This window comes from Pygoscelis adeliae, unplaced genomic scaffold (assembly GCF_000699105.1).
Source record: "Pygoscelis adeliae isolate BGI_AS28 unplaced genomic scaffold, ASM69910v1 Scaffold286, whole genome shotgun sequence".
Taxonomy (NCBI): domain Eukaryota; kingdom Metazoa; phylum Chordata; class Aves; order Sphenisciformes; family Spheniscidae; genus Pygoscelis; species Pygoscelis adeliae.
This window is the reverse complement of record NW_008825076.1, coordinates 5,723,988-5,747,478: the sequence shown is the minus strand read 5'-3', so window position 1 is coordinate 5,747,478 and position 23,491 is coordinate 5,723,988. Positions and strand designations below refer to the sequence as shown.

The window sequence follows — 23,491 nt, the reverse complement described above, 5'->3', positions numbered from 1 at the left end:
TGGTTTTTTAATTTGTTGGTTTTTTTTTTCCTCCAAATAGCATGATTTAAAATATTAAAATTTACAGGTTGTTCTAGTATGAAGTACTGCTTTATTGATAGCCTTAGGCCAGTGTAGTTACAGTAGCGCTACACTTTTTTGTTTTTCCCTCCACTCTCTCCTCAGGTTGTTTTCAGCATTCTAAAAGTTCATAAGAATTTATAAAGCATTGCTGTAACCTGTCAAATTCAGCAGGGGGTAATAATGAAGCTGGAGTTTGGGATGTCCACGTTAGCAGCAGGAACATGCTGGTCTTAAAAATTACCAGTTTTTATACACCAAAAACTATTCATTAGGCAACTGGACTTTAGACATACAGGACTTCGGGGGGAGATACCATCTGCAGAGATAGAAAGCAAGTGTATTGACACTGATGAACTTCCAAAGAACAGCAACTCAAAGCATATGGTTATGTTAAGTCCTAATCAGGGCTGATTAGCAAACAGCTAAGAGGTGAATAAAAACATGGTGATAGTAAAACATTGTGAAAATTCATTTTATCACACCAATAGAATGTGTGAGATGCAGTGTACCTCACCTCCACACAAGTTCTTTGTATCACGAATATTGTTTTACTTCGTAATTGCCAAAAATGCATAAGGTAGTTAAAAATTCCAGATCTTTTTAGCAAGAGGGTTGTCCTCATTTCTGGCAATAAAAGCAATGGCAAATGACAGATGTATATGTTAAAATTAACACCACTAAACAGGATGATGGCATTCAACGCTCTAAGCACATCTGCAGTATTTATACCACACCTCAACACTTCAGCTGTTCTTGTCCGTGATAATCCCTGTTTTTCAGCTCGTCTGCTTAACCACCTCTGATCCTGTTTTGTCTTTTTTGTTCTAAGATGTCTTTCATTCCATGCCAAAACAAACCAAACCCATATGTGTTTAGTATAACTCTTGGTTTTGCATAATGCAAGCGAAACCTGCTAACTCCTTCTAGCCAATACATCAGGACTAATTTTTAGAAGCTTCAGCAATGTACGGCAACACGCTCAAATAACATCCTGCTGTTCTGCCTTAAATTCATTCTCTGTTGGAGGAAAGATGGTCACATAATGTCATAAAGGGGTGCATTTTCTTTTCCAGGTCCCTGCTATTCTACTTTGCTTAGTTAATTAGATTTGGCGCCTAGGACGTTCTCAGCTTATTATTTTTGCTACTTGTGGGAGTTTAATTCATAGCATAAACTACAGATTATATCTTAGCATTTTACTAGATTTCCAATCAGGAGAGAATTTAGTTCATTTATGCTTTGGAGTAGCGCTTTCTTTGGCTGATATTCTGGAAAGGTTATTTTCTTTCTCTTAGGTTTTATTTTTATAAACAGATTCTCTCACTGAGCTAGGCATTCTCAGTCCAGTAATTAGTAGAAAAGACAAGCTTTATACATATTGTCAAGTTAACTGGAAACTAACGGTGAGGAATAAGACAGAGGAAACTTCATACAACATATAGTCACATACACAATAAGAGACCCTAAACAACCATTCAGTGTTGCTGCCCAGACCTTTCCAAGTTCTACTTTTCCTGAAAGAAGTACAAAGTACACCCTTAAGCATTTGATGATCCACATCTTAAAGGGTTTGCCAAGTTGTATGATCTTACCGCAACCAGCAGCTCTGAACTTACCTGCTTGTATTTGAAGGACTCACCCACGTTTCTATCCAGGCTGAAGTTTTTATAAAGCACAGCATTGTTTACTCTTAAGTTGAAAATTTATGAAGTCTAATGAATGTAGGTTGCCAAGTTTTTGTTGTAAGTAATGCGTGTACATTTAATATTGTGCAGCTCAGATTCATTGAAATGGGCATTTGCGAAGGCCACCTGCTATACTACATCCTTATCAATTACACAAAACAACCCTCACTTTATTAACAATTCAGCCACGACAAGACTGGAAGGCAACTTGTTGCCCAGGTGGGTTTTTGATTAATGGGAGAAAATAGGGATGACCACTGCAGGGAAAGTCTTAAGAGCACCCGAAAGCTTTGTACTGGAACAATTTTAAGGAACAGTTTCATCTGTTACAAAACTTTTACCTTAAAAGCTATGAAAGACTTGATCCAAGTAAAACATTCTTTCATATTGTGCGTGTGCAAATTAGGTGGTTTGCATGTAGTTATCTAGATTCCCTATGCAAACACATGTAAATGTTTTTCTCTCTAGTCTAGCACATTCCTTCTTATGCTCTCTCCGATGCATGGTCACACCCTCTTATATGAACATATTTTACACTCTTCAAAAGCAGTTTACACACATCTAAGAGGATAACTTAAAAAGAGCAGATACTGAACAATAAATTTAAGTTATTCCAGGTCTCTGTTAAAAAGATGACAGTATGTGTTCCCTGCATATAAACTGCAGTTTAGTAGAAACTTGTATCCAACATTTTCAGGTGAAATAGCAGTATCAGAAACAGGACTTTTTTTTTTCTTATATACACTTTTGAAGGCTGCTATTAACTGAACATGTTACACTTGCATCACACATTGAAACAAGAAAACGACATCTTTTAAGCATCACATAAGACAAGTAAGGTAACCGTAGCCAACTCTGTATTTTTGTGCTCTACATAACCACCAAAGCAGTGTTTTAAAAAAAGCAAGCTACCAACCAGCTGGCTGTATTAACAAATAAGAAAGGATCCCTTCCCAGCACGACAGGCCCCCCCAACACTGTGCAGATATTAAAAGCACTTTACAGTTTTGATTGACAGAAACCTGGCCTAAGCAGTCAAAAATTTTACATTTCATGCAGTCTAAGCTAAAAGCAATGCATTAAATAACTTGACCCTGGTAGAATTTGTCAGGCCTTGCACTGGTTGACAAGACCGTGTGTGGCCTGCAGTTTCTCAGATGACATGCTGCAAAGAAAGGAAGCATTGCACAAAAGCTGCATTCTCTCTGCTGTTTTTCCCCATGCTTTCTTTGTACAAGCTCGTTTTCTGCCTTTGTCTGTGTATACATGAACCAGGGAAAAGCTACAGTTTCTGAATGACCAGTAGTCAGTACTTTTGGAAAACAGCTATTCGAATCATGATTTAGATTCACCTCTGCCATGGTATTGCTTACATTCCTCTTCTATAATTCCATTACTACAGAGACTATTTTTTAAGATGTTGAGAATTTTGGAACCATTTATAAACAAAGCCAGCACATTTATAAACAAAGCTTTTTATTAATAAAATGTTTACACCTTTTTTTGCACAATACATCAGACTGGTAGTGATTTAACATGTTATTACACTATAAAAGTTTATTATGAATGCTTAAGCTGAAAAGGCTCTTTACATTATGCCAAATCAACATTCTTTATTTGCATTCTATGCACTATATGGGAGTGTAACAATTCAAACAAAAAGGAGAGAACAAAAGCCTGGTTTTCCTCGTTAGCATCTACAAACCAACAATACAGACAAACCTGTACACACTCTCAGGACCAGCCCAAGAGAAGACTGAAAAAGTCTCAAAACATTCATAAGCTTGGGAATTCATCACTACAATATTTCATCACTAGTAATCTGACTACATTTCATGCAGTGAAGCAATGGTTGTAAATTTGTGCAGTTTACAGTGCTGCAAATGCTCTGTAACTTTGAGCGGCTTAAGTTTGTTTCAATAAGAGATACTATAATAAGAAGGCACAGACCTTTCAACCTTTGTAACAGGTTAACCCAATCCTATAATGAAAAGGCAGAACATTCTTAAGAGGGACAAGAATTGCTGATACAAAGGTTAACCTTCATGCTTAATTTTACAGGCAAACATTTATTACACTGCAAGAGCTATATTCATATCAGGTTATTTTTGTGCCCTGAATACACAAATGCAAAGTTTTTGTTTAGAATAAGCCTTCAGAATGATTTCTTTTTTTCTTCATCGTACTGGGGGTGGGAGGTACAAGGGGGAAGATTGCCAGGAAGTCCTAAGTGTCTTACAGCTACAGAAATGCGATCCATTTCTGCATCTTAAATCAATTCACTGTGTCACAATTTCAATGTTGGATACACAGTATTCAGAAATAGGAAGTACAAAAAAGGCAGTTAAAATTCAGAAGAGTTTACATCGTGTTACTAGAGCCTTACAATAATTTGCTCCCCCAGGTCAATGTGCTTTTAGCCTTCGTTATGTGGTGTAGTATAGTAGTGGTACATGTCTCAGCTGCTATGTTTTCGTAATAGTTTCATAAGGCTGTAGGAATGAATTACCATTTTGTTTACAAATATCTGCCACTGTGACAGATACTTCTAGAACCTCTGAGGAGAAAGAGACACTCACCACCTATTCTTGGCTAAATCCCATAAGGAAACAAAGAACAAATTGTCAAGAAAACATAATGGATTTAATAGGATATACATACTGTAACATGAGTAAAAGTGAGGCAAGAAAGTAGCAGTGAACCTATCTAGGTGTCAGAGTTACAGCATATCCAAGTGCAACAACTGGATGGAGTATCACACTCACACAAATGAAAAGCATGATAGAAGAGTGGTCTGTATCCTTCAGCATTTGAAGAAATAGCAGTTGGTTTGTTCAATAATACATACGTGAAAAAATTAACAGAAATGAAGAACCCCCCAACCTTCTTAAAAGAAGAGTACCTTTACAAAGGTAATCAGCTCTTTGAAAAAAATTCATTGTTAGTGTTTAAACAAAAATTTAAGAACCCCAACTTGCAGAATGATGTAATGGGAAAAGCAAAATTGTTTCTTCTAAGTCTTTATTCTAGAACGAAAGCAGTTTCAGCAAATGCTGTACCATTTTTCGGGGACAAATCATCCTACTGCCTTGGATTTTTCTATGTAAAATAGGAAGCATCAAATAACTCTAAGCCACTAGAACTTTTCTCAGTATTTTTAAATAGCTGTTTATAGCACATACACTCTGACAACACTATGTTAAAAATCCAGGGTGGGGTGGGGGGAAATGGGAGGGGGAAGGAGGAAAAAGCTGACCCTAGGATCATTTTGACATGTCAGAGACTAAGCCCATCAGTACTCTTGCGTTTCAGGATAGTCTTATATCCCTTGAAAGATTCGTTATCTGTGACACTTTATGGATAAAGTTTGGTAAGGCTTGTTTGATTTTTTCCAAGTCATACGTTTTTTCATTCTAGCTGACCAAGAAAGGGTTTGCATTCAAACTTTTGAGACCTCCAAAATATCAGAAGGGATTTTTCAGAAATGAGCATTGGTGTCAGAAGGCCTAATAATTTTAGGGAACTATGTTTTGGCACCTGAATTCTTCTATGAGAAACAAAGATGTGGTTTCAACCATATTTCTTTTGACAAGCTGGAGCCACATGACTGTGAAGAGGACAGCTGACATGACTTTTTTTTATACTAGAACCTGTATTTCTATCTTAGATTGGTAATTCACACCAACATCTTATTTCTATAAATCTTCTGTCACCTACCATTACTAAGGCTGTGATCTGTTACTAGGAATGTGATTCTGAACATAAAATTTTAATAGTTTTCTTTAGAGAATTTTGTGCAGATTTTTTAGAAGCTTAGTTCCAAGCACACAATTCTCCTTCAAGTAACTGACTCGTAGCATACAAATAGTCTCAGGTCACTGTAAAACAACTTCCTGCTAAAAAAGTTAAGAAAGTTTGTCCTTGTCTCTTGTCCATGAACAGAAGAGTCTCTTTTTTGAGAGGTTTAAAGATACATGAAGCTTTTTAGAAAATTAATAGGCAGTACAGAAGTCTAAGTCAGTGAATTATTCAGATTCTCCCCATGTTTGAGATCATTTCTTCTACTTCTATGTAGCTATTGCTGCTTGTAAGTGAGGTTTGCTACAGGGTGACTAGCTACACAGTTCAGACAGCTTCTGTCCTGTAAATCATCAATTCCAAAGATAGTCTTTGCAGATTGCTGACATAGCACACCACAAATAGACTACACCATCCTTAACAAACACTAAAGACTTTCACAAGAAAGTAATTCAAATATCACTGATAAAGCTTCCTTTTCCAACTAATACTCAATATGTTATACTGGAAATTAACAGTAATTTTACAGAATAATTCAGGATTTACATTGTAACAAAAATCTTACTGAGGCCAACTTTTAAATTATTCAAGATATTCAGCCTGAATTATTTTTTGATAATTAAAATGAAGCTTTAACCATGAATGTAGAGAACCCCCAATGAATCCCACACCTCTCAACCAGGTTAACGAATTAGACTTCCAAATCAGTAAGTAGGCATTGTCTCCTCTCCTCTTACTCTCTTCCCAAGCATGTAAATAATCTTTCTTGAGCAGGTTGGTAGCATTAAATTGGTATTCTGTACACCAACACATCAAAGACTCAAGTCTGCATAAAATGCCCCTCTAAACTATTAACTGTCTGACCCTGTACCACTTAGAGGAAGGGTCTCACTGATGTCAGTAGGGATTTGAAGTGCAATGGTTTGTTTTATTTCAACACGGATCTAGTAACATAAATGAAGCCTTTACCTTCTTGGCAACAGCAAAAGTTGTTAGAATTGTCTTAGAACTTTTCAAAGCACCTATTACAATTTTCAGTAGTTTGACCACTAGATGCTTCTGTTATTAAACATAAGCTTCCAGATTTCACCTACTTAGGCATTTAGTATGCCAGTTTTCAGCATGTATTTAAAAATATACTACAAAACTACCTACAGCACAGATCAAGAGCCTGGCAAGTCAGCTAAGAGGCTATTGTAATTTAGAGGGTTGGATGAAGACACCCTCCAAAACATGGGGAACACATTTAAGTTGCTCCAAAGCTTAAGAACTAAACATCTGTCAAATTATATTTTTGTACAAATCTGTAACTTTCATGAGAAAGAATTGGTGCTGTTTAGAAGTTGAAATAGTCATATTTTGTCAGTTAAAAAATGCTCTGGATCAATGATGTAATGAGGTGCATGTCATATTTTTACATACATGATACTTCACCCTTCCAAACTTGCTTTGCAGCAATTAATTCCTTTTGAGAGTATCTGTCTATGATGAGCTCCATTCATTAAACAGAAAGGCATAGAGGAATAAAACTTCAGTCCTGAGCTTTTTCAACAACTTAACAGAAAAGAAAGTTATTAAAAATTTAGCTGGAATGGCTGATCATCAGCACTCCAAACACTGAAAGGCTAATGTATCTCCAAATAGAGAAGCTATGTTAAGACAAAATATAATCAATTTCAGCAAGCCTAGTGCAAGATGAAAACAGATGGCCTAACAAATTATTAATACAGAAGAAACCATTTTTCTCCAACAAAAATGAAACAATGAACATGTGCATCTCATCCAGGAAGACTGCATTCCGGCTTTCAGCTACGGCCAACTGATCAATAAACAGTTATCTTGGTTCAAAAGAACTTACATCAACAGTCTGTCATTTTAAATAGGCATGTGTTAAAAAGCAGCCTCACTTCAGTGTTTGTAGTTTGGACAATCTGAAACACTGGCTATTTCCATGTTTTCATTAACAACAGTACTGCAAGATTAAGATCAGAACTGCAAAAAGGATATGAAGTGTGCTGGCATTCCACTCAGATTGGTAACAAAACAAAAGGAGACTGAGGTATTAAGACTTAGCTACATTTGAGAAGGGCCAGAATGTTGCTGCTGCTTTAGTGGTTTGGGGTAGGCATTTTTTGTTTGTTTGTTTTTAAATTATAATTTTGGTGTAGCAAGTAAGTGAGGATAGATCAGAAAACAGTTCATAAGGATTTGCTAAGATAGATGGATCTCTCCCCGACTGGAGAGAACTACAATAATCTCAATACTAGCCTAGCTCTCAGTCTTGCCTGAGTCCAATATTTTCTTCTCAAGTCAATAAATCTTGGATAAATGCTACTAAACAATTTTTGTTATCTCACTGAAAAACAGATTTAAACTCCATTTTTACCACATGCTAGCAGGCAATAACAGTAATTTAGAAAGTCTGAAATTCCTTTTTCTACTAATCTACATGAAAGATATTCCCAATATCTGAGACTTTCCTTCTCCTACTATGATCTTTCCAAGTTCAAGAATTTCCAGATTTAGTACTAACCAACTTTATTATAAGCAGTATTTTCTTTATCACAGTTAAGATACTAAAGCACCTGGTATCTTGGTATAGAATAGACTTCTGAAGCACTGTGAACACAAAATGTTTTAAAAACCTAGTTGAATTAGATAACCACACAATTTATTTTTTAAAAATTTGCCAGGAGTAAGAATTGAGATATTTCAAAGAAATTAGGGACTTCCATGACTGCCACTGTGAAAGTTCTACATTTAATTGCTAACCTGCTTTTTTATAATTAAAAATATACCCAAGAGCAGGCTTACTCTGTTCTTTCTTCACTAATTATATTTCCATCAAGCATTTTGTAGGAGTACTAAAGTTTTCTGTTCATAATTTATTTGAGTGACTTAAAAAAAAAATATATCATACATCAAGCTGAACACCAAACACAAATCTGTCTCTACTATGAGATGCTTTGTTAAGGACCAATGTTTCAAAGGTGCTTCAAACAGCATTCGTTTGATGAAGATATGCTTCTTGGGCTCTCTATAAGCACGTAGCCTGTACAACTGTGGCAAGGAAGGCATAATTGACAATGCAGGGTAAGTAAAAGGTGTGATAGAAATGTAGTCACCAAATTTCATGAAAACATACTGACCCATTCAAAATCTCACTGTAATAGTTCACCTGTTTTGCTCCAGAATAGCTCTACAAGAACTTTCACTAAGTTTCTTACAAGCTTTTCTACATTTCCTTCATAAAAAATACTTGAGATGACAGAAAACCAGATTACAAAGAAAGAATAAGCATCATCAACATGACCTCATTTTGATACTAAACCTAAACAGCATTTTTTAGTATATACTCAAGTCTATTAAGCTCTTTTTCTTCGAAAGTATAAAGTTTCTCACTAGTGCTGGTAGGAAACAAAAAGTAAAAATAAATAAAATAGCATAAATGGGTAGGTCAACCTATAGTTTAATTGGAAGCATACTAAAACCAACACAGAATAAGCTAAACACTGATTCACTGAAAACCCTCACAGATGAAAAAGCCCAGGAACCAAGAGGTAATGATCTACATTACCACATGTCTTAAGATTACTTCCTACTTGTATTTTTGTGCCCAAAACAGGAAAGACTGGGTGCATCACAGATGAAAACTTGTTCAACAGACAGACCTCATGCTGCACCAACAGCATCCTCTATTGGCCCTTTCAAATGTGATTGAATGAGAAAGAATTTCAGTCTGCCTCTGGATGAACTCACAGTGACAATACCTAAAACGCAGGAAAAATCCTGATGGAGATTCCCCAGGAGTTTATCCATAGGTGTGGAATGGAAGGAGTGTATAAGATTGCATTATTTTTTACTGTTTTTACATAATTTATAATACTTTAAACACTGGTCTCATAAATATAATATGAACACTTTACACATGCCAAGCAATTAAAAGCTTTCCCCAAAACCTTTTAGGTCTTATCAGAACCACTGGCAGCATCTGTTTACAGCATCTGTTTTTAGTCAGTAACCACTTAATTTAGTCAGAACTACAACTAGGTTTTCTTCAACCAACATCTTAATACTAAAAACCTTGTAGGAACAAAAAGATGCCTATAAGCGTATCAGTTTGCCTTAAAGTGATTAAAGTCAGCATGAAAAAAAGATTGTCTGTGGTTTAAGATCTGTTGCTTGTGTCCCCACCCCCGGCGCATATCATCCTTAAATAAAAAGTGCAAATGGGATTTGGGGACTGGATGGACTGATTTGCTTATTATTTGTCTTCAGTCGCTTATTCTGTAGCCACTTCACATCAACTGTCCCATCGTACTTTGGATTAGCTACAATTAAATTTAAAATAAGGCTCACTGAAGAAAAGGAAGAAGTGATGTCTAACTTCCAGACTCCTCCCACCCCTAAGTCCCACAAAAGTGCTCATTTCCCTTTTTACAAAAAAACCTCCTAAAATCTTGATTACAAAACTATTAAACATTTCAGTTCTACCATCCATATAGCCATCTTCCTTTCAAGCAAGGCAAAAAAAGTGATGATGGATTCCCTTTGAATGCAAGAGATACTACACTTTTTGTAAGTAAACAGGCTGACATTACGATTGCAGTCTTTTCTGCGAGTGTACAGATGTCAGATCAACTGGTCCATTTTTGTGGGACCTCGGGTGTATGAACACCAGCAGATAAAGATCTAAGACTGATAATATAAACCCAACGTGAACTATTAACTTCCAAGACCACCTACTGTATAAACAAGTCTGATTTTCTAAGGGATCAGTCAACAGCAGCTGCGCTTTGTCACCGATGGCTGTCTTCTAAGTTTGAAGCCCTTACCACTAGACGGGGGGTTGGTGTCAGTTGATGGAATTCTGCGACCTACAAGGAGGCAGAAAAAAAAATTTACAGCAAACATTGTACTTGAAACTAATTCTAAGCATTCAGTGTATGTTTTGTATACAAAAAATGTGTCTTCAATTAGTCATATGTCATTAATGGTAACATTCCTGCATAAGAGAAGGACGGCGGTTAACAGTCTATACTATGCCTGTAAGAGGTATGGTTCCACAAAAGAAGAGTGGAAGTAGTTTTTAAGCTAATTTTGCAGCGTTTACACTTCAGTCTAATCTAGATTTGGAGAGCTAAGCTATAAAAGCACCCAGAGAATATACTCTGCAGGGTCCAATACCATCTGGAATATCTGCATTGAGAACTACCATCTTGACCTGTATTTCCACAGCAGATCACCTGCATCAGGCTTAGCACAGAAGTGCTTGTAAAGACAGCTGCTTTAGTCATCTGATCAGTCTTTAAAATTGACTGTTCCTGGTTGAGTATTCCTTTCTGAGGAGGATTTATGATTTTTTTTTTGGATAGTTTATTCAAGATCAATTTTAGAGAGCAACTATTAAGTCAGTAAATCAGGAAGCTAATCTACAGCACATACTTTTTACACCAGCTTATAAAGGAGCCTTTTTTTTTTCTTAAGTCTAATGCTTCTGTAGTTATTCAAAGCTAAACTGCAGTGTGCACACACACACAAATGGATTGCTGTTTGTCTTCTTTTCACAAACAGGCTGACATACCTGCACATTGGTGCTGCTGTCTGAAACATATCCTGCAAATAATATTACATGGAATTCACTTTGGAATACTGTCTGCTTTTCATTCACACAAAAAATTGTCATTGTCGTCCCCGCCATGAATGAGACAGAAAACATTTGCAATTTAATTAAAAAACCACAAGGTATCAGAAAAATATTTGTGGAAAATCTACACACAATAATTGCTATTTCCTAGGCAGTAATCTGGCATTTATAAACTCCCGTATTTTTGAAAATGCACTGTTTTATACTAAGTACAAACACTAAGAGTGAGAACTTAATTCCTTTTCTCAGCTGTATAAAGTTTGGATCTTCCTCATGCCATTTCCTTTCGCTTCCATAACCTTGGAAGTACTAATTGAAACATTCAGTAACAGATACAGTAAGATGACACCGACTTCTGAGATGAGTGCCCTGCTTGCTATTTATTCAGCAGCATCACAGTAGGCTTAAAATCTCTAGAAGGAATATTTAGAGGTCATTAGGTGGCCAAAAATTTATACAGTTCATTCTGCAGTTTGTATTCATGTCTGACTGTAACAAATTTAAGTCAGTATACTCTCACCTAAATAGCACAAAAACTAATACAGTAATCAAATTTCTACTTGAACTTCTTTCAGAAGAAAGCACATTAACTGTTTAAATACTTACTAATTTCTATAAAGAGTTCATTAATGTTTATTGCATTTTTCGCACTTGTCTCTACAAATATTGCATGAATGGAATCTGCATAGTCTTTAGCATCTTTTTCCATGACTTCTCTGGAAAAACAAAGCAAAGAAAAAACTGTGAATGCAAAAAACCCACGTTATTCAAAATCTTAAGTGACAGATTAAGCTTTTAAGTGTCTCATTAAATTAGTATTTTGTATTTTACCTGTTTGGGATCACAGTTCTCCCTCATCCTGAAGTTGATGCTCATTCTTTACTCTATGCTGCCTCCCTGCCTTGAGTTATGAGCATCACTGAAGCACAATCAGAAACTAAACAAGGCCTTAATCCATCTGACAACATTACAGTGGAGTTTGTTTCTTGAGTGCTCTAAGTGTAGGTCTGCAATCAATCATTAGGGGGTGCTTTATTCTTCACACACAGAACAGTTTTAGATGTACTGAAAAGATCCTAAAGCATTAGTTCCACTAATCCAGTGGATTTCCTACAGCTGTTTACAAAACCAAGTATCTCACAACACTGCACAGATCATTAGCGTAGCATTTACTTTACATGAAGCATGAAGACATAGCTATGAACAGAAACATATTTAGACACAACAACAGAGCCAAAAAGTGAAAAAGTTATTCTGCACCTCTAAGTAGGCAAGTTGGTAATGAAGCACACTTCCTTAAACAACGTGGAAAAACTAAACCCCCACAGGTGGAGAGGACTGGACTATACATTGATCACTTTACATACAATTTCTAGAAAACATGGGCTACTTTTAGTAACAAGGGACTTAAGATATCAAAAGCACAGACTTCGGATCAGTGACTCAAATATTGCCTCTGACTAAAGTACGAGGAATCTTGCTCATTAGCTTGAATAGCAATGTTGACATAACTTATGATGCCACCTAAGCACCAAGAAATAAGCGTGTGAGACTTAATACTGCACACCTTATATTTGTCTTCTAAATAATTTTATGCCATATTGCCTTCAAGATATATGCTACTTCTAACAGAAGTTATTAGAGCTCACTAGATAACTGCTATATATTAACAATTTGTAAAACCATACTAAGAACCAACTTTGCAGTGGTTCTTTAAACACATAACCATCTGCCTCATTTGAGACATCAGCTGCGGTACCTTTTCCAATGAAATCTAAAAACAAGAAGTTTGCACACACCTTGTTTCTGAATTTTGGCTTATTTAACCAGGACATCAATTAAAAAAAGGCTTCTTTTGTTTTTAGTACATGCCTTCTTGAAAGTTTGGCTGTTCATAAAGTTTCTCAAGAACTTTTCCCGCTCCCTACAACTATTTCAGCCACAGCCAATTCCACCCCAATATTTAAGCAGGGAAGGAAGGCACCTGAACAAGCAAGTCAGAAAAACCTACACGATGCTTCCAAACAGGCTCGACGTTTTTCCTAACAAAATGAGGTGCTGCAGACTGACAGGGGTACTTCTTATAAAGCGAGGTAAACAGCTTGTATTACACTGTAGTTTCACAGGCAGTTTAGGCTTGTGTAACTTGGCACTGCCACCAGAGAAGGTAATCCTGTCTCCCTGTAAACTGCTCATTCCTAACCCTGCTATCCCACCTCCGTCATGCCAGCAAGCGTTCATGGTGTGAGCAAGATAAATACACTTGGATCAGTTTTCCATTTTTTAAATGGTTAGTTTTAATCTGGATCCATTTTACTGCCCGATTTACTGCCCAATCACACACATACTCACACCAATACAGGGGAAGAAGTGGGCAAGACTGTGCAAGGGCAGACTAACCAAATCTTCTGACAGTAGAAACAGCTCAGACCCCTTGTGAAACTACAACGCTAGTGCAAGACAGCTTAAATTGCTCTATACCTTTCACCTGCTCTGAAATCTTAAAATATTTAGCACTATAAGCTTAAGTGAAAACCTCCAAACTGTCAACGGTTATTTACCTTACATCATTAAGATCACACTTATTTCCTGCAATAGCTACAACAATGTTTGGAGGTCCATGTTGTCGAAGCTCTTTAACCCAGTTCTTTAATGTTGAGAAAGTTTCCTGATGTGGGAAAAAAGAAAAAAAAAAAAAAAAAACACAGAAGGAATTAAGACTCAGAACTGGCCCATCACACAAAAAATCCCAGAAATCGTAATGCTGGGTCAAGATCAAATTTCTTACCTCTTTTGTGATGTCATACACTATAATGGCTGCTGCTGACCCTCTGTAATACATTGGGGCTAAAGCACGAAACTGAAAGAAAGACACCATACATTATGAATCTGATCTTCCGCTGACCTCCATGATTTCCTTATTATTATTACTGAAGAAAGTGAAAACTAGCTTTAAAGTTCACATTAGTGGAAAACTTTTGTTTACAATTACAGAGAGGCTGTGCAGTACAGTACATAAACTTCCATGAAAGTATTGTTTTACAAAGGCCAACCAATAAATAGTTTAGGGATCAGCAGCACACCTACTGCAAAAAGCAGGAAGCCAAACTTAACCTTATTTTGACTAGATTAGAATCGTTTAGAAGATCGTAGATTATACACAGACACAAACCCACAGCATATATGCTCAAATTTAAACACCGAGGGGAAAATAGCTAAAATTGAACTCGCTTCTTCCTCTTTAAGACACTCATGCTTTTGGACAACAAGTAATTTCAAGAAAACTAGCATATATTACTGCTGATCTGAAATGTTCGGAAGTTGGTGTCAACCTCTAGCCCCATGGATCAGTCATGGCACTTCTAAATGCTAGAACCGTTGGTTTCTTCGCAATCTAACTTATGGCTTTAGCAATTTCACTTAAGTTTTTCCTCAAAAAGTTAGAAGCATGTTTAAAACTAAAAACTGCAGAAGCCCACAACTATGTGACCTGTTGCAAACAGAGCTTTAAGGAACATGCTAGATAGTAAAAGGCTATGGTAATTTTATTGCAATTTTCAGAATTAAATCTACAGCAGGCATATTTGGTTGGTAGTGCATTTGCAGGGTATAAACCAGGCCTGGACCTTTGCATGGACAAGGTGTTATGAATCCAGGACTGAAAAGAGTGATAGAGGACATGATTAAATTGCATCAAAAATATCAATCGAGCATTCTTAAAAACAGTGTGATATTCTGCTAACTTAAAAAGAACCAGACAACTAATCTAGCAACCAAATCTCTCGGTCAAAGCACACAGTAAACTGCATGTACTGCTTTGATGTAAGTATATGTGATTTGGAGCTTTTGTACATCTTATTACTCAGGGTAAAAATCATGAGTAGAATACAGTTTTTCATAAAGGCTTATTTGGTTCTAATAAAATACCAATTTCCTTTTGCTTAGTACAGTTCAACTGAGAGCAATATTATAAATCATAAAAATCTTGCTATAAAGCAGAATTCCAGACCATTTACATCTGGCTCTCAAATTCTGTTTTGAAAACAGGATTTTGAACACAAAGTTCAGAATATAAAAATATTTAATAGTGGGAAAGGGAAACATGGGCAGGCATTCAGTTCATGTTGGGACATAATCCCTCTCTTCCTCCTAAGTACTAAAACGTAAAGGGAAACGTATTTGGTAAACCACCACTTGGACTGGTTGCAACCTGGCTTTTTGATTATTTGACTATTTACATTGGGAATAAACCAACTTTCACTTGCTGATTTTGTATTACTCTCATTTCCTGCCTGCTAACACTTAGACACTTTTTTCCACCTAAGAGCAGTCAGCAGATAAAATACATTAACAAAACAGATGTTACCAGAAACACTGAATTTTCCTTTCACTATTTTTCCAAAGACTTCAGCTTGCCCTCCAGCCTCCGATGTGTGTTTTGACAGAATTATTAAGAAGACGTCATGTAATTATGCAGAGAAACTGTCACAATTGTTAGGTAAGAAGTAATCTCCTATCAACTTTACTCAGCGTAGAAGAAATGAGAGAAGAAATAAGGCATATGTGCGTAGGGAAATGAGCTATGTGAATTAGTGCGCATTTCCACCTTTGGAGTGAAGCTAGCCAGCCACTCCCTGAAGCCAGTTAGAACAAGGGGTTGCCCAGTGCAGCGTAGAACTATTCGCTGCTGGGCTTTTGAAGTGGAAAATAGCAAATGCTCCTCAAGAAGCCAGGACTACCAATTCTGTGCATTACACATCATAGCTAAGCACAGACATTTTAGTTTCAAGAATGGTGTGGACGTTTTTGGTATTCCAGATCACCAGGGATAGGATCCCTTCAATAATTCATTGTCAGATGTTTTGCACGACCAGAAAACTGTGCTACAGATTTCAGGGCAAGGCAGGTATACAGACCATTTGTGGCTAGCAGTAAGCGACAGTGCTGTTCTGTTTTGGAGAAAGAAACATCTATGAAGATACTGGCATAATTTCAAAGTAAATATCCTTGCTCCCATTTCACTGGTTTCCTGGGATATATCGGGGCCTCACAGTGACTTCTCTCAGGTGTGGAACATAAGCTTCACAGATATCACAGCTCTTGGGTCAGAGCCCAGGTAAGACATCTTTCCTTTTTTGATTTCAATAAAAGGTATCATTCAACTTGTATGGAAGAAAATTAAAGGTGTGTCACTCAAAGTCTAAAAACAGAAAGACAAGGAACATGCTAGTCATGTACAGAGATGCTTCCTCAGATTGTAGTGCGCTGAATCCGAATTAGGGCGTTCTCCCATTGCTTGCAAACACAGTTAAAGTGAACAGGATGGAATGCTAATATGTAATGGATGTTTCCTGCCAAGTTGTGGCAGGCATGTTTATAAAGCTTTCTATTTAAGAGAACCAGCCTCTTAAAATTCATACTCTACCTCTCAGAAGACTCACATTCCAGCATTAACTTTTCAGAATGGGCTAGGACATTCACTTAAGACAAATTATAGCAAATGTTGACTGACTGCTAGTAATGGAAGGACTCAGATATTTCTGATAATATGGATACAATTGGACATATCCCTGACAACATAAGTTTGCTTTATATGGTGCTGCTGGAAGGAAATAAATTGTCATTCAAAATCTAGAGCAGTGAAATGCAATACAAATATAGTTGAGTTACTTTCTAGCCATCAAGGCTGTTATCAAGCTAAAAAGCTAGCAAGTCAGTTCCACTAGGACTCCAAAAGGTCAAGTGCCGCTGCACAGGGATGACTGAGCCTTTACAAGGTTGGGGTTTGTTTTGTTTGTTTGTTTTTGTTGGTAGCAGTGGGAGGTTTTGTTTAATTTGGGTTTTTTTTGTTGTTGTTGTTTTCTTCTTGGGCTGTTTCTTGAGCCAATCCTGAAAAATAGTACAGCCGCATTTGCCAGTTATTACCCTAAAGTAATAACCCAACCTGATCAAACTGACTCTTACTGGAGACAGCTCTGGTGTCTGCTTTTGTTACAGTTAGCTCATATCCTAAATAAACTCATCATGAGTAACTGACAGTTGCCAGTAGTTAACAGCAAAGAAACTGCAAGAATAAGCACTGTTGATATAGCTACTATAATCTCTATCACTGTTACTAGTAATCCATAAACAAGCAAGTTAACTAGCAAAGTTTTCCTTTTAAATTCTAAGTAAAAATCATGCCAATTAATTGTGATTTCATTTGACTAGTCATTTTCTTGAAGGCTTTTGTTGCCTCCCCTCAGAACTATGCATGCTGCAGAGATCAACCCCCCAAACTACCAAATTAAAATTTAAATTTCAAAATGGATTTCTTGACATGGCTTCTAACACTATCGGATTTGAGAAGTAAAACTTTACAAAAAAATAAAAGATCAGTTATCACCCATAACAGTGCTTAAAACACTGCTTTTGAATGCCTAAGCCCATATCCTACTCATATTAGTAACTTTAACACTGAAGCTAACAGAATGCATTAGCAGTTGTATATTTTTCCAGAGCCAGGGCCTTACTTGTACTATGAAACATGATCATTCATTTCACTTGGATTCTCATGTTGCCAGTTGCACTGTCTGCAAACACTGTAGTTGAACGTTTAAAACTCAGCTATAGAAATGGTGCTAGGGACAGCTGCTGGCTTCCCCCCCCCCCGCCTTGTTTTCTTTTGAAATGGCACTCCCTTTCAGTGACTCAAAACCCAGTCTTTTGTTTTATAAGCTCCTCTTCTTAGGTAATCATCCTTAACTTTGTACTTTAACCATGATAACAATGAAAAATGAAAACATATTTACAGCACCCATATCTTGATAGAAACCTCCACAGAAACAAACATTCTAACAGATAATTCGTAAAAGCAGATCCCATTGTGCCTTTCAGGGGTGGGGCTGAAAAGCAACCCAAACTCAAGCCAGAACTATCACCACAGATACTGATTCTACTTACCCGCTCCTGTCCAGCTGTATCCCAAATTAGGAATTTATGCAGCTCATTTTGATACTGTACAGTCTTGGTCATAAATGAGGCTCTGGAAAACAATTACAGCTTACGCTTTCAGAATATAAATACGTTCTTAGAATATTACCACCATGAACTTTTAAAAAGGTTTACATTCCAGTAAAAGTGCTTTCACACACACACAAAACTGATAAAGATTTTCATACATAAAGGCTGAAATTAGTAATAATTCGACAATAATTGAATAATAATAAAATTCAATAATAATTGAATAAAGGCAAAGGGCCTCAGAGGATGAAATTTCCTTTCAGAGGATGAAATTCAACAAACAAAACAGAAGGAACACGAATGCAAATTATAAGTTTTTATTGTTCATAAGCTTTTGATAAAAATAAAGGATGTATGACCAAAAAAATCAGAAAGATCAGCTTTTTTAACAACATTCTTCCTAAGTGAAGGAATCATCACAGCAAATCACTTAAGTGTATACCGGAAACTTCCAGAGAGAAAGAGATCAAATCCTTTTTCCCTTTGCATCAGCTTTTTCTATCTCTGTACTAACATTCAGATAAACGCTGGTAAATCCATACTTGGGAATAAAATGTGGGAGATTCGTATCACTATTGGCAGGTGTTAAGAGGACAGAGATATCAATAATGAGTAACTTGCTTGTTGACTGCACTCTGTACAGCTCCCAAATCTTGCCTGTCATTATATACTTCAGTCTGCAGTGGCTCTTGCACTTCCAGAAGACAAACAAAATAATTCTTTCCTATGCTCCAGCTGCCCCCCCCCAACTTTTAGATGTTTTACAGTTAAATATTGCAAAATATTGTAAAGTACTTCTGTGCTTTACTTGATCTGCTTTACATGAATCAGTGTATTTCCCACAAGAACAGGAATTCTGAGACCTAATCTTTTACAAGAGGGAGTTCTTTGCTATATCTATTACCTGTAGGCACATTTTTCACTAGAAAAGCCACGTACTGAATTCAAATCCTTGTAGAATAGGAACTATAGATGCCATAATTATTTTAAGCATACAAGATCCTACATTATGATCTTGAACGCCTTTTGTATGCTTAATTCCTGTCACTTGAAAATACCGCAGACTTCCAAACTTGTTCTATTGTCAGTTTTGGACAGGATGCAGGATAGGATCCTGGAGGTGGCCTGTACTGGAGCTTCTTACAGTACACTAAGCTTGCTGTAGATTCAGAGTCAGAGAAAAACTTTCAGCATGATCAACAACATTAAATACCAGAGTCCAAGACTCTGAACTTCAGTTTATTTTGGATCTTAAGTACCACCAGGGCATAGATTTTAATGATGTCCATGACACTTTTGTAGTTAATGTAACTGGAGTCTTTGGACATGTTTCAATGTTATAGGAGGACAAAACAAAATCTACATTCAAAGTAAAGAAAGGGAGCAATTACACAACACTTTCCACTATTAAGAGGTAACCTCCTCCCCGGTTCCTTAAGCTCAGATGGTTTGCCAAATAATACATCAATCTCCAAAGTTGATTACGCTTAAGAAGCCAAATATAAGGTTGCAGCATCCCTAAAAAGAGCGTAACTGCAATGCATTTCAACACAGTTAACTAGATGATGTATTTTAGCAATGAGTTACAGAAAATAAAGCCATAGGAGTACCTGTTGTAAAGCACAGCAAAGACTTCCACCTCCTTAAGACTGCTGCAAATTAAGCATCAATTCTGAATTCTCTGGCCAATATGGAAACGATTTCCTAAATCATAGATTCTCACTGAAAATTTGTCTTACTTGGTTCTATAAACCAAAACATTCCCGTACAGTCATTTGAACTGAACAGCTGTGTTGCTCTAATTCACATCACAACTAAACATACCAAATGGTAGCTGACAATAGAGGTTAAATGCTACTTGAAATTCTTTGACAAATAAAAGCTTTCATTGTGACAGACATCAATTTAAAAACAAAAGAAAAGAGAGAACAAACAGCTCAAAGACAAACCACCTTTGGGTCAACAAAATCCTCCAAACTAGAGCTATGCTCCAGGACTTCTAGTAAGAAAACAGGCATTATCCCTACTAAATTTCCTAGCTGCTTCTCCCAGCCAAGCAAGCACTGTAACTACATGAACAAGATGCACCTGAAACAAGTTTTATACTCATTCATAATTTCTTTTTGACACTATAATGAAAGACTAGATATTATGCAGTACCTAGGGATATATGCTGGTCAGGCAAAGCAGAATGTGTCCTAGCATCCTGAGAGGACAAAAGTTGCAGAATTCTAACAGGGTTTCTACGGCTACCCACGTTTGAACCTGAACGATGAACATTCATGACAACAAAGTATGATTGCTCAGATAATTCTAAGAGGAATGGAAACAGCACAGGAAACATGAGATTGTATCTCACGAACTCAAAACCCCAGGAGCAAACGTAGAAATGTTCTCAGCTTTAGTTTTGTAAGATGCTCAAATCTCCCCTCTAATTCTTACTTTGTTCTTTCCACCTCCTAGTCTCAATTAGAAAATAAAGACAAGGTCTAGAAAAAGTTTCAAAAATTTGCTTAACATTTTGGGACTGTATCTTATTGGAGCCTCACACAATCCCTGCATTTGGGCAAGCTTTGATTCATTTATACTACTACAGCGAACTACCAAGATACCAAGTCCTCAGCCAATGAATGATTTTGTTAAGACTGCTAAAAGATACAGATTTTTAGTCTGTCACTTCAAGAAAGTATACTAATCGCAGTACTGTCATTAAACCCATGAAGACAAATTCTATTCTACACATTAGTCTCATTACCACAACGGCTAGCATCTTCTAACAGCACCTTAAATTACTACACAGTATCTGCTACCACATTCCCCTGGGAAGACACGTGCATGTGATCTCTTTGGGTTCCTGCCCTCAAACAGATAGTGCTACATTGGAGGGAGGGGAAAAAAAAAAAAAAAAAAGAAAAAAAAAGAAATCAACCCACACACCACACAGTCAGAAAACTACCAGATTAAAAGAAACTGACTTTGGAGGGAATACAACAAGATTTGATGAAGTTCATTCCAGTCTCAGCCCTTCCCTGGGAGGAAAGAAAAAAACAACCAACAAAACACCACCACAAAACCCACTCCTGAGTTTTCTCCAGATTATAGAAAATTCTACTTTGCCAGGATAGAAGCATCACAGACCACAATCTTTGCTCTGCAGCCTTAGACAGTCTTGCAGACATGCAGAGCCTAAAACCATCAAGCACAGTATTTTAGAATTTAAAATCTGAAAGCAGACTTGAGGAGGCTGCAGTTCACGTGATTGGAGACATAATGCAAATTCCATACTGGGTTACTCAAACGTTTAACTCATGTAGTCTAGATGTGTGGTGACATACGTCTAAGTATAGAACAGAGCATCCCAGCTAAATAAATAGGCACCTCTCACGTTTGCAAAACCTAAGTCTGTGTTACCATACCTGGTAACCTACTAGATAAGCAGATTTTAATATCTTTTTTTTTTTTCTCCTCCCCCAGGAACTGCATGCATGAACACAATGGCTAACTTTGGGCCACTGTAGATACTACCCTTATTAGCCAACTATTTAACAGACTCTGATTTTAAAGTATCTACATGACCAGAAATGAAGACGGATAACCAATTTCTCAAACACCTCAGGTAATAAGAAAAACAACTGGATCTTTCAATAGTGTCCACCTGAAGAAGTAGTTTTGCTTGCACTTGATATCACCATGGGCAGTAGGTCTGAAATTTCTATACAACCTGAACTTAAATATTTAAGACAGCTTGCTCCCCTACTTAAGCAAACAGCAATATGACTACTATCCACACATCAGTTTCGTGGTCCTCCAAAAAAGAACCTCTACTGTAGCTAATCTGACAGTAACTAAGAATGTTCAACCCTTGAAGATCTAAGAAAACTACTTAGCAATCTATCTCAAAGGCTACCTTTGTTAATAGGGAAATTTAAACAAAAGCATACTTCCTGCAGAATATCTTGCAATTTGATACCAGTATTTACACTCAAAAAAAGAGGCAGGGGGCATAGGGGGGAAGAGAGAGAGATCTCATAGGAACCACATTTTTTTAGAAGGACAGGATGCAACACAGCTGATCTTTATCAGCAGGATCTTTTCTGGTCAAAGCTGTAGTAGAACCTCTGTGACACCTGAGACAGGAAGTTGCACTGACACCCCCCACACACACACTCCTCAGCATCAAGTAAAGTCATGTCCCCCTATAAGTAAAGCATTACTTCTGAGCAAAGCAGCCCATAAAATACTTGCAAAGCAAAAAGACAGCAAAAGAAATAAAAAGATCCAATCACTCCCAAGAATTCCTGATGCTTGCCCTTCCTTCTATCCATTTGAAGATTTGAGCTCAGTAACATTGCTACTCTGAGGGAAGACCAATTGCATTAACAATTTCATCAGTTACTTACGCATGTGTGTATTGCATATAGATCTATAACATTAGAACTAATTCATGAGGAGAACTACAACCTGAATTAATATTAACTACCTTCAAAAACCTAGAAGACTTCTTCTGTACTTGACAAAAAAAAAAAACACAACTTAAATAATCATGTAGTTGCATAATAATTAGACTTTGAAATTTAAGAGTAGTGCATGAGAAAAGCATGTTGTTCCTTCAACAGAAGCATCTATAGTGTAATTTATTCATAACCCAAAACTCCTAGCAGGATTTTGTTAGTTTAGATTAACAATACAAAATGGGTGCAGATCTTACACATGAAAATGGAAGCTGCAGGAGTGCCGAATACACTATGTTTCCCAAGGTAGCTCATGAGCTAATTAAGGCTACAGTCATGTTTATTACCACATTTAGCTACCACACATGGAGAATCCTCAAGTGATCTATTCAGGAGGTACAAATATATATTCATACAATTTGGTTTTATTATTGATAAGTCACTTTAGTTTCTTACCCTATTGTTGGGTTGATGTTGGGATCAAAGCTATCTTCTACAAATCTCCACACGATACTTGATTTGCCCACACCAGTGTCCTAAAAAAAGAACAGAAACAGTTGAAACATTACTTACTATAAACAGATTATTCTTTTTGTCCTCAAATCTTGCAATACACTGTGCAAGAATAACATGTTCCTGCAAAGAATCTCAGAGAAGTTAGATTCTGAAATACTTCAGGTATTATATTCATTTAGTAGAAAAATGAAAGGTCTCTAATAAGTTAGTTTTCTAAACAAAATTGTTAAGATGTTTTTATGAAGGACTAAATATCTGCTTTCACGCTCATTATCAGTTATTCAAATTTTTTTTTTGCCCCCAAAGCTATGCACAAATTGCATTTGAAC

General features: G+C 36.7%; 1 protein-coding gene across 1 annotated transcript in view; it reads right to left on the bottom strand.

Moving 5' to 3' along the window:
- Positions 1–10,345: 10,345 nt before the first annotated feature.
- RAB22A (RAB22A, member RAS oncogene family) overlaps positions 10,346–23,491 on the bottom strand; it is a 13,333-nt gene continuing 187 nt past the window's right edge. The window contains exons 2-8 of the mRNA XM_009326866.1: positions 23,103–23,182; positions 18,136–18,217; positions 13,982–14,053; positions 13,755–13,861; positions 11,800–11,909; positions 11,131–11,162; positions 10,346–10,423 (exon numbers count right to left, since the gene is read on the bottom strand). Coding sequence (XP_009325141.1) covers positions 10,346–10,423; positions 11,131–11,162; positions 11,800–11,909; positions 13,755–13,861; positions 13,982–14,053; positions 18,136–18,217; positions 23,103–23,182 — 561 coding nt within the window. The remainder of the gene's footprint in view (positions 10,424–11,130; positions 11,163–11,799; positions 11,910–13,754; positions 13,862–13,981; positions 14,054–18,135; positions 18,218–23,102; positions 23,183–23,491) is intronic.